Source organism: Oryzias latipes, chromosome 13 (assembly GCF_053564925.1).
Source record: "Oryzias latipes strain Hd-rR chromosome 13, Olatipes_Hd-rR_3.1".
NCBI lineage: Eukaryota > Metazoa > Chordata > Actinopteri > Beloniformes > Adrianichthyidae > Oryzias > Oryzias latipes.
In genome coordinates this window covers 6,504,925-6,516,827 of record NC_136249.1, presented here as the reverse complement: position 1 = coordinate 6,516,827, position 11,903 = coordinate 6,504,925, and the positions used below count along the sequence as shown (strand labels likewise).

At 45.3% G+C, this 11,903-nt stretch overlaps 1 protein-coding gene across 1 annotated transcript; it reads right to left on the bottom strand.

Annotated features, from left to right (window-relative positions):
• Window positions 1-37: 37 nt before the first annotated feature.
• Window positions 38-11,440, bottom strand: srpra (SRP receptor subunit alpha). The gene is made up of 15 exons (XM_004075877.5): window positions 11,277-11,440; window positions 11,037-11,174; window positions 10,724-10,807; window positions 10,456-10,619; window positions 8,755-8,915; window positions 8,518-8,674; window positions 6,016-6,163; window positions 5,832-5,938; window positions 5,624-5,745; window positions 5,388-5,474; window positions 4,455-4,627; window positions 2,577-2,790; window positions 2,312-2,475; window positions 1,005-1,103; window positions 38-915 (listed from the first exon to the last, which is right to left on the bottom strand). The coding sequence occupies exons 2-15, from the start codon at window positions 11,157-11,159 to the stop codon at window positions 787-789; spliced, it is 1,932 nt and encodes a 643-aa protein (XP_004075925.1). The 5' UTR covers window positions 11,160-11,174; window positions 11,277-11,440; the 3' UTR covers window positions 38-786.
• Between the last annotated feature and the right edge of the window lie 463 nt (window positions 11,441-11,903).

The following is an 11,903-nucleotide window of genomic DNA, read 5'->3' as shown; positions in this document are numbered from 1 at the left end:
TATTTCTGATGGGACAGTGACCGAACATCCACTTGACTCAGCATTTAGCAGCTTTATTAGGAAATGCTTACATTCTCATAAATTAGGTCAGATTTTCAGTACAACTCTCGTCTTTCTTATTGCACTAAATCAACTTAAAGGGGGCATGAATATATAGATTTCTTAGACTTGTATTCTTATAATTGAATAAATGAAAGAAACATCCTAAATCTATGGATATTTGGACAAAAATACTGTCTTTTCTAACAGAAATAAATCCATCTGCCTTCCGTGAAGCTGCAGACGAAGCCTTTCCAGTTCTCATCTTAAAAAATAAAAAGAAGAGCTTATCTGCATCTTCCAACCAAATGCCCAACCGCAGCGGTTTGTGACCAGAGCTGCCATGTTCTTATTGGATGTGAGTGAAGGCGATGAGGCACTGCGGTCGCTCAGGTCTGTACCACATCAGCATGAAGAGGAACAAACCCAGACAAAAAAGGAAAAGTCTTTACTGTGAGAGCCGGTAAGAGACAGACGGATGAGACTTCACCCAGACTCATCTGAGGTTCCTTTGTTTTTTTCTTTTTTCATTTGGCCCAAATTATGTATCCATGAAAAGAAGAGGCTCCTCTGGATTAGCTGGACGTGTCCATCAGCTGTCCCGTACTGGCAGAATTCAATCCCGTGTGGTTTGATTTGGCAGATTTTAACCAGAGAAAAGGTAGAACAGGAGGAGAAGACGGGAGACTAACACGGACGACTGGCTTCGGAGCGGCGGTAATGAGCCAGCAGAGTGCGCCGCCGCTCTTAAGCCTTCATGAGAGCGCCGACCACGGCCCGGGCGTTGAGGCTGCGCAGGTCGTTGTAGGTCTGCCCGGTGCCCACGAACACGATGGGCTGGCCTGTGATGTAAGTCATGGAGATGGCGGCGCCGACCTGCGAGGGCAAACACCGGAGCCGTCAGCTTTCCAGCCCCCGCGACATCATGAGCGGAGGACACGCCGCACACACTGAACGGGGTTTACCTTGTCATCAATAGTGTCGAACTTGGTCAGCACGATGCCATCAATCAGACGAGGCTTTTCTGACATGGAGTGGTCGGCTAAAGCCTGGTTGAACTTAACCTGTGGAGACGAGGAGCCAGAGATAAACCAGTCAGAGAACATCAGGACAGACTTGAAATGTCTTTGCAGCTTAACACGGTTAAGATAGTCCTGCAACTGTGTGAACATGAGGCTGATGGAGCAATGCTGCCCTCTGCTGGACAGTTCAGTCTTCTCAATGCATCTAAACTGCCTGTGGTCAAACAGCGTTCCTCTCACTGAAGACCTTCTAACATACAAGAAAAAGAGCTTCAGTTAAAGTTACTACAACCAAAATAATGGTATGAAAAAAATGATCAAATGTTCATATTTTAGACTAACAACAACTTTGTGTTGTTCCAATCTGAAATTCCTCAGACAGGACTAAACTCATCAGCCTAATCAGAAACACACGTCGGACCTTTAAACATGGCTTTAACTAGACCCCATAATGCAGCAGCTGCAGAATTTGTCGTCCTCTAAATGGAGCTAAAGCGGAGTAACGAGGGCTGCTGGTCTGAAACCAACGTTTAACGGTTAATATGAAAGTTAAAGACCCACTCTGATCATCTTCTGAACATAAATGATGATTAAGCTGTTAGAGGCGGGGCGGAGCGTCTGTCAGCTGTTAGACATTCAATAACGAGGAAATCGATCAGTTTATTTAGGGACGGGAAGAGAAGATTTTTCTAGAACACCGAGCACCAGCGTCTTCTAAAAACTGCGGAAACTCTGCGGTTCACTGTCAAAGTCCCGCCCGCCGGCCTTGCAGAAGGCGAGCGGTTCAAATACTGTGAGACACGCCTCCACCTGTGAGCAGATTCCTCTGGAAGAGGACATCGGAAATCCAGCCGGATCAAAATTTACTCCAAAACATTCCACTGACAAGAAGGAAAACATGCAGAGAACAGTCAGGAGACGGATTCCGGCTTTTCCTGAAGCCACACGTCCAGCCTGAAGCACAGACACCGCCTGTATGACATCATGAGAAAGGTCACGGCATGGCGGAGTGAACAGAAACGGTTCATTTATGAGGCTTGAACTTTCTGTTTTTTGTATGAATTTAAGTCTAGTGTGTGAGCGCAGCATGAGTCTGTGTGCTGCGGAAAATGATTCCAGATGAGCTAGAAGTCTTTTCAGTGAAAATAAAGGGGAAACAGAGATTTAGGTCCCGGCTTCAGACGGTAGATCTGTTTTGGTGGCATGAGGTCATCCGGTCAGGTGATTGTGAGCTCCTATGATTCTCTTACCAGCTGGTCAACTGCTTCATTGCCCACCAGAGCCTCCCCCACAAACAGCACCAGGTCAGGCATGTTGACTGCGATGAGTTTGGCCAGGGCCGTCATCAGGGGGGCGTTGTCCTGCATCCTCCCCGCAGTGTCCACCAGCACCACGTCAAACGCCTGGTTGCGAGCTAAAGGAACCAAACGCAGCTCGTTGGCGTGCAACCAGGGAAGCAGTGGATGCAGAGTCGGCGTGCGTTCGAGCGGGTCCCTCGGGGGGGAGGGGCTTTACCGTAAGCGATGGCCTCCATGGCGATCCCGGCTGCATCCTTCCCGTAGCCCTTCTCGTACAGCTGAACGACGGGCTGTCCTCCGTGCTTCTCCGGCGGGTGCAGAGCGTTCAGGCGGCGCTGATGAGTGCGCAGCTGCTCCACCGCCCCCGCACGAAAGGTGTCGCAGGCGGCGATCAGCACGGTGAAACCGTTCTCGATCAGCCAGTAGGAAATCTGAAGCGGGACAGAAACGTCACAGAGTCACAGTTCGCACCCTAGATCAGTGGTCCCCAACCACTGCGGCCCGGTCGTTTGGTACCGGGCCGCACAGACAGAAAAAATAACTTACATAACTTCAGTTTTATTTATTTTGGAATCTGAAAGATGTTTTATTTTGAAAAATTGCCCGATTCTCTGTTCCATCCGTCTATGGCTACGTTCACACTCCAGGCTGAAACGACCCAATTCCGATTTTTTTGCCCCTATGCGACCCAATTCCGATCTTTTCATGACAGTCTGAACGACACAGATCCGATCTTTTCAATTGCGACCCAGGCTACTTGGGTTTGCCGTCCTGATTCCGAAACGTATCCGATCTTTTCAATTGCAACCGCCGTCTGACCGGCCAGGCGGCTTGATTCCGAACCGTACGTCATCGATACGCAACAAACGTCATCATTCTGCGTTGAAGTAGGCGGGAACGAGAACATAAACAACCATGGCAGACGATGCTGCTGAGACCAGTCAGTGGAAGGGAAGCGATGTGACAGCTCTATTCAGGCCAAACTCCAGGGCTTTTATCGCAACCGGGCGATTTTTGAAAAAAATTCCAGCTTAATGGCCGAGCGTGGTGTTGAACATTTCCCGCAATGACTTTTTTTTTTTTTTCTCCCCTTTCCGACCGTGGTCAGAAGCGCGGGGGACCCAAGGCGGATCCTCCTCCTCCTCCCTGTTCTGATCCTTAGATTCTCCAGGATTCTCTAGAGCGGGTTAATAAAGAATCAATAGCATTTATTCTGGGGGCAACCTTCTATTACCGTTCTCCTTCCTCCGTAACACACAACATGAAGGCGCGCCCACACTGCCCCCCCACCCCCATTCTCCACCGCTGCACGCGCTCCTCTGTCTGTACTGCGCGCGCGGCCCAAACACATCCTCATTCTACTACAGTGGGTACAAACGATTTGCAAAAGATCTCCACTGTTGACATCCATTGTTCACGTTGGCTCCGCAAACAACGAGTGACGTCGTTCACCGTTGAGTACTCTTCAGCGCATGCGGGTCAGTTTTGGGTCGTGTCACGGTCACACTGGAGACCACAAAAGTTCGGATTTACTTCGAAATGTGAACGGTCTAGCAAACAATTCGGATTTTTTCAAAAAATCCGAATTGAGCATTAAGCCCTGCAGTGTGAACGTAGCCTATGTTACTCTTGACGCTGGCCAAGGTGCTCTTTTCAGTCACATGACAGGTTACCGCCAAAATAAAACCCAGGAGCTGGCAAAATGAATAAAAAACAAACGACTTTGGAAAGTTTCTTTGCCAAGGGGAAAAAGGCCCAGCCAGGAGACAGAAGAGCAGCCTTTGACTCCCCAAAAAAAGAAAGCTACATTTAATAGACAGCACTTCTTTGTTGCACCATGAGTGTGAGAAGGGGAGAGGATGATGAGACCTGTGCGATGTACAATGTTATGCATGTCAAAATAAAAGCTCAGGGTTCGTCTTGTCATGACTTTGTTCCTCCTTCATCGTAGCGTAGCGACAATTATCATCAGTCTACAATCTCAAGACCGGTCCGTAAAAACTGTGTGTGACGTCATACCGGTCCGTGGCGTTAGAAAAGGTTGGGAACCTAGAGCCTTGACGTGCCGCCCATCATGCGTCGAGTCCAAACCCACCTTTGCCAGGTTGGTGGACTTTCCCACTCCGTTGACTCCACAAAAAGTGATGACAAAAGGCCGGCGCTGGCTCTGCGCCTCCATCACGTCTCTCAAAATGTCCACTCGCCGCTTGGGCTGCAGGATCTGCACCAGCGAGTCCTGCAGGGCCTGCTTCACCGTTGAGGCCACCGCTACACACACACACACACACACACACTTTAATTAGGTGATTACAGATCAATCATTACAGGGTTCCTCTTACTATATTGCAGAACTTTTTAATCAAATGTTTGTTTTCTTTAACAGTGCACTGTGTTCTCCGTCCTGATTGGCTGTTGCCTTGTTAATCACAGGAACTGTACAGAATGTCTTCACCAGATCTACAACAACCTTCCACTGCCATCACACCTTTGGTTTCATTCCGTCATCCTGGACTCTGAAGGTTTGAGCTTTCAGAGTTTCAACGAGAGAGAAACGTGTGAAAATGTTCCCGTCAGAGTTTTCCAGCCTGAAATCCTCTAGGATTCTAGTTTTTAGGACATAACTCCTAAACACAATAAGCAAAGGACTACAGAAGATGCATCTGTGTTTGTCACAATCTAAGGAAAATGTTTAAGTTGATGTCAATGATTCTTTCTGTGAAGCAGAAACCCTCAAAAACCCAAGAAATGTTTTTGTTTTTTTAAGTTTCGATGTAAAAATTAGGATTAGCAATTTTTAATCAATCCCAAAATAAAAAGTTGAAAATATAATAAATGGGAAAAAGCTGTTAAAGCTGGCTATGTAGCTGGAGTTCATAAACAGGTAGAGGTATAATAGAATGGTCTTACCTTACACTAAAAGTCAAAACATCCTTCAATTTGTCCTGAATATTTACATTTGAATTTAAAAAAGTGTGAAATGACACTTGATGTTGAGGAAAATGAACAGAAACCTGCAGTGGGAACTCACTGGTGAACGTGCCCATCACTTTGCCCTCCAGTTTCTTGGCAACAGAGTCGCACAGCTGGGAGGCAATTTCGGCCGCGACATTCTTTGCTGTGAAGTCACAAAAGCAAAACGACTTTATTGACACCTGTGTGTGTGTGGGTGGGGGTGGGTGTGTGTGTGTGTGTGTGTGTGTGTGTGTGTGTGTGTGTGTCCGCCTCCACGCCGGGCAGAGCTGGCGCCGTGAGAGGAAAACGCACCGATGAGATGCTCCTTCATCTTCTCCAGCACCGGCTCCATGTCCTCCTGAGACAAACTCTTGGAGCCCACCAAGCCCTTCAGCATCCCAAACATTCCCCCAAAGCCGCCGCCCTTTTTGGAGCTGGGGGGGAGGGGCAGACAAACCGGATGCTTGTTAGCATAAAAGCTGAAACCTGGCATACATAGACAATCAAAGACTGGGAATACCTTGGTTTGCTTGCTTCGTTGACCACTACCTCCTCCACCTCTTCTTCCTCGCTGGACTCATAGTCCACAGGAAGCAGGTCTCCCTTCATGGAACTTTGCTGAATTCCCTGGAATAACAAACACAACGGTTCTTTTGGAACAGTAAAGGAGCTACCTGTTCTGTGGAGGTGAAGCGAGGTCCCACCAGGTCATTGTGTGCATCCAGGTCCTTGTCGTTAACCCCAGGAGAATCTCCGTTCTTGGCGCTGTAGTCCAGCTCCTTAGTGTTTGTGCCGCCGTTGTCCCAAACCCGTTTGGTTTTCCCCCTCGGCTTCTGAGGCTTTGGGGACTTACTGTGGACGTCATAAAAGGACAGAGGAAGAGCTGCAGTCAGTAACGACGGAAACGGCGTTTCCTGCATGCATGAACAGACGGAGAACTGAAACTTCTTCTCCTTTTTAAATAACTGATGACCTCATGCAGTTAATTCAGCATCTTTGTCCTCCTCCATGAAAGTTCTGCTTTTCTCACCATCTACCGCTCCGACCATCGAGCCTTTTCTGTTGGAACACCCTCCTAAAATAGCCAGAATCTCTCCTCAAGTCATTTTCCTCATCCAGATCCCAACTCTGTTCATTCTGGGCGCTATTCCCATCTATGCAACTTCAATCAACTCTTTCACATCCCCATCCTGCATGAGTATTGGTCCATGCAATGGACTGTATAAGGGGACTGGGCTGAGTGACCCCGCCCCCCTGGCGTCCAAACAGGAAGTACCTGCTGGTTCCAAGAAGCCAAAATCCCATTTCTATAGAGAAATAAACAGCTGTTAGTCAGTCAGTATAACCATTCTTGTTCCAATTCCATTTTGTTTACATGTTCTTGGTAAATCTTTATTTAATGACACATCAAATGCCTCAATAAAAATATGTGGTGCCTTCTGGCCCCCATTTGAAGCATTTTAAAAGACAGATTTTCAAGTGAGGTGGACATCCAACGAGCTCACTCCTGATTGGTGAGAGTGGTTGCCATAGAAACGATGACTCAGACCGACTCGGAACCAATGACTGCTTACTGACGATTTCTGGTTCCAACACGGCGACGGCTGCATTGTGAAAAAAGGGGGCCTGAATTGACCTCATTTGGTTGAAGCTGGAAGATGACATCACACTCAGTCCAGTCCTCATATCCAGTCCCTGGTCCACACGTGACCCCATGTGACCTTCTGCCATGACCGTTATAATTCCCTCCCGTTGCAACGTCTGTCCTTCAGAAACCCGACTATCGGGATCAGAGTTTTTCAAAAAATAGATGTTAAAATTCAAAACTTAAAACTGTTTTAAACTTGAAAGTATTCATTGTAAACATGAAAAAAATGACGGAACATTTAAAATAAATAAATAAATGTGAGGAAATACTGAAGACTTGAAAAGGAAGGAAAACACCTAAACCTGTTGGCAAATGAAAAACCATGGATTTGGAACAGCTGCTGTTTTGTATCTTCACTTGTTTGTTTTCCGTTTCTCTCCCTCTTCCCCCTCAATGTACAGTTTCAAGTCAGACTTTTGGCTTTGGGGGGTTCAGCCCACCTTTACGAGGCGGTGGGACCGTGTGCCCGCTGGCTACAGGGGACACGGCTGACATTAGGTAACAGAGGTTCTGGTGATGTCATTTCAGCGTCTGTTGTCGGCGCTGCTGGTGTCATCGCTCCTCTGACGTGGCGTACAGCAGCCACAATGCTCCCCCAAATGCTGTATCGAGTTATCTTGTATCAAATTCCCGAGATCTTCCTCCGTCCGTTCTACAGTCGCCTCTTTCTCAGCGCGGTTGGGGGGGGCGGAGCCTAAACTCTGGAACGCCCTCCCTCCTCGTATCCTTAACACATTGACGTCACTTTACATATTCATGCTGAAAGCCCATCTGTCAGCACGTCGTCGTACAGCTGCTGTATGTTCAGTCTTATCTCTCGATATTTTTCAGCTTTATCTTGTGTGTTTTGACTGTCTTCTTTTTTTTTTTTGCTCTTTTTGACCTCATTTTCTCCGTTTGAAAAACAATTCCATTTATTTAACTATAATTATGAAGTCACGTGAGAAAGTTACATATAGATCAAGATTTAAATTTGTTTTTTTTAAAGCTTATTAATGCATTAACAGTGATTTTAAATGCATATGCTGCCAGAATAAAATGATTTATAGAAAATTGTCCAGAAAAGAACTAAATAATGGCAAAAAGTGAAAGGATTCAGAAAAAAAACCTGCTTATTATGTTCACATGGATTGAAATAAGTTAAAAGTAATTTCTAAACAGGAAATAACAGAGAAAAAGCAGCAAAAGGACAGAGTGGCGTGTGAATGTGCTGTTTTCTTTTTAGAAGGCAATAAAAGCTCATGTTGAAAGGAATGATAAATGAGACTTTTCATCTAAAGGGGAAGCTCCTGCTGAACCTTTATAAGTGTTGCTGCTGAAATGTTGATGGTTAGAGCTCTCACCTGCTTTGAAGAATTTACTATTCATTTTATAAAAGTACAAGACAAACTCATGTTAAAAAAACAGAAACAAGCAAATCTAAAGGTACAAGCATGAATCCCCTAAAGGACCGGATCCAAAATGAAATGAAGCTGAGGCGTGTGCTCAGAATGGAAATGTCTAAATAGTCAAACTATGCGGGAGGCTGGTGGAAATGAGGGGGGGGTTGTGTCATCACCTGGGTTTTTCAGTAGGTCCTGCTGTGTGTTTGCGGATGAATTCCTCCCTCTTCTTCTGTATGATCTCCTCCGGTGTCAAACCCTGGTTCCCGTTCTGAACCGCCTTTTGGGCCGGGGGGGAAGGTTTCTCCACTTTGGCTGGCTCGGGGGCAGGAGCTGGATTCAAAAGAGAGAAAAAAGGGTGTGTTAGAAGAAAAGAAAGAAGAAAAAAGCCAGTACTATGAAGTGAAACTTACGCTCTTTTTTGGAACTTTTACTCTTCTTGCCGCCCTGCTCCTTGCCTTTGTCTCCACCTTTCGTCTCAATCATGGACTTCACAGTTTTTTTGGATTTCTCAGACTCCTGAAAGGCCCGCATGTAGGTGGTGCTCCGAGTCCTGCTGGTCTCCTCCGCCTCCCTTGTGGTGAAGAGTTGAGGAAAGTTCAGTAGAAGATCCCAGCGGGATCCATCCTTCTGAGCTTTTATTGAGACAGGACGGTTTTAAAATGCTCCTTGAATTGCAACAATGGCTGCCGAAGGAAAAGTAAGTTTGACCGGAGGATTCCTGTTCTAAACGCTACAGGCTGATGGAAATGTTGCCTCGTGTAAAGAAGTGCAAAAGGAGATATTGGGGCATCTGTGATCATTATGTTAAAGTATATCATAAAAAGATTCCTCCAAGACTCAAACTAGTTAATCAGAGCAGATTCTTTGAGATAAAAGCTCCCCTTTCTACATACATTTGAGATTACATCTACTCTGTGGTGCGTTTGACTTTAAAATATTTTCCTGGACTCCGGTGTTTTGGAAACATAATGGATGAAAGGGAAGTGGCACAGGGAAAAGAAAGATGTGAGCATTTGTGGACTTTTCTGTGGAAGCAACACAACAGCTGGTAGATACGATGACGCCATTCTGAAACAAGTTGAACATGAAATGTGAAAAGATGGACAACAAAGACACAAAATGTGCACTGTTGTCTTTAAAAAAAAAAGAAAAAAAGATTGGAAATTAAAAATGTGGTAAGTTCGGGTTTCTTTCTATTCCAACGTGCTTTTTAGAGCAGAAAAGTTACTTCCATCACTCCAGTCCAATGCGTGGAAACACTATGAGTTCAACAAAGTCATGTGACCATACGGGATGTAGGCGGTCGTGGTGCAGCGGTAGGGGCGGACAACGGGTTCGATTCCCGCCTTGCCCACATGTGTCGTAGACAAGTAAACGCCATTTACAATTTAGAATGTTCTACTAATGCTCCCTTTGGATTCTTTGGATGTGGAAAAACAACAGTGGGCGGAACTTTAGGAAACTAAAACGTGAACGGATTGGACATTTATTCTTGGTCCTGTTCTATGTCCACGCCGGTAGGGCGGTCGACCCATGATCAGCCGCCACCAGTGTGTGAATGTGTGAGTGACTATAAAGCACTTTGGGCCTTGTAGGTAAAACAGCGCTATAAAAGTACACGCCATTTACCATTTGTTTACTTGTCTGTTTGTACGCATATTTAATTTACAATTGATTATCATAAGAAATCCAAGGAATATGGAAAACTTCCCTTTTACTCTTCAGTAGCAGGTATTTCTCTCTGAGTCACACTGGATGAAGATAAAGATGTTCTAGATCCTTTTTAGGTCAGTGAATCGCATCATTCAAAATGAACCATAATCGACTATTATTCGGATCAACAACCACAAATTATGATGACTTGAATCGTTATTGAACTGAGTCTTTACAGCCCTCCTGAGAACTACAGTTCCACCAGCGACAAAAACCAACTTATAGCTGGTTTAAATCTACAAGTGGACGTGTGGAACATTAATATCCATCCCTGTGCAGTTTCTTATTCATCCAGGTCACGTGATTGCAGGATTTCTGAGAATCTGCGGCGAACATCCGCCAAGTATCAGCCAGGGAATGAAACAGCTGAACTTGACCCACCAGACATTTATCTTTACCTTAAAATCCTCTGGAAGTCGTCCTCAAACTCAAAGCTGTTGTTGAGAAGCATCAGAGCTCCCTTCTGCACCAGCTCATTCTTGTAGCGATCCCGAAAACGAAGCTGAACATCATCTATAAACTTGTCCACATAAGTCAGCGTGAGGATATTTTGAAAACCCACCTGGAGAGAGAAAATAAACACAGATTGTTGGTTCATTCATGACTGTACAACACCTGCGTTTGGCCGCATTTCTCAGCATGTTCCTGTTTGAATCCGATACTTACCACAAAGATCAACTCAAATTCATTGTCCAGCTTGTATTTCAGACTTTGCCTCTCATGAGTGAAGGAGTTGCTCCCACTTCGCTCCTTCAAACATCATGAAAACACGCGTCAACCACAACCGAACACGTTCAGTCACTCTGGCAGACAATACAACAACTCCAACAGTTTGGCAATCCGCCCTCACCCAAAATTAGTGGTTTTGTTTACTAGCGTTACGCAATAAGCTAGCTAGCGCTAGCCTAGCATTAGCTTTCAGAGACTAAATAAACCAAAATGAGTACCTCTGACGGGAATAACCTGACGGGCCACTCACCTGGAGGATCACCGAGCGGATCAACGCGTTGACCGGCCCCGTGAAAGACTCTTTGACCCCGGCACCCTGAAAACACCACAACACTATCCCCCCTTTGCTGAAGATGGTGAAGAAATCCAGCATCTTGACACCACGTTTCTGGATTAAAAACACACAGACAAGAGGAGACAACGTTTGAAAAACCCGCCGTAGATAACGGTTCCCGCACGCAGCTGCCCTAGAATACCGGTCAAAACTTACCAGATAAAATAAGAAAACGAATAATAAATATCCCACGACACCGCACCACACGCCGGTGCAATAACTGTTTTGGACACGTCAGGAGCTACAGCCGGAAGTGACGCCTTTTTCCTGCTCCCTCCTTCCTCCACCAAATCACGCGCCTGCGCAGATTGAATAACCACAAAAGTAAACGAGGGAGTGTGGAGAATAAATAAATCTGTGCCTCAAAGAACCACGCGTTTCTCTAGGGCCACTTGATGGCTAATGGGGATATTGAACAAACAAACAAGCACATACTTATATATGTGTAATACAACAGATTTTTTGTATTTATTGTGTATATACCATTACATTATTCTTCTAAATTTGAAAACCCAAAGCCTCCTTAACATTGCCTTTTAGGAATGTCTAAGCAAATATTTAAAGATTTTGTGTATATTTAATTTGTTTATGGGTGAAAATTTTTCAAACAATGATGGCACAATGTTTAGTTTAGTGTTTGAAACCAACATTTTTGTACTATTATTTTATTTGGATCCATGGTTTCACTGTTCTTAAAAGGAGCCAAATCAATAAAGCAACTTTGCATGTTTAGTACGGTACCCTTAAAGCAGGGAGCCCTTAAAGCAGGGGTGTCAAACATAC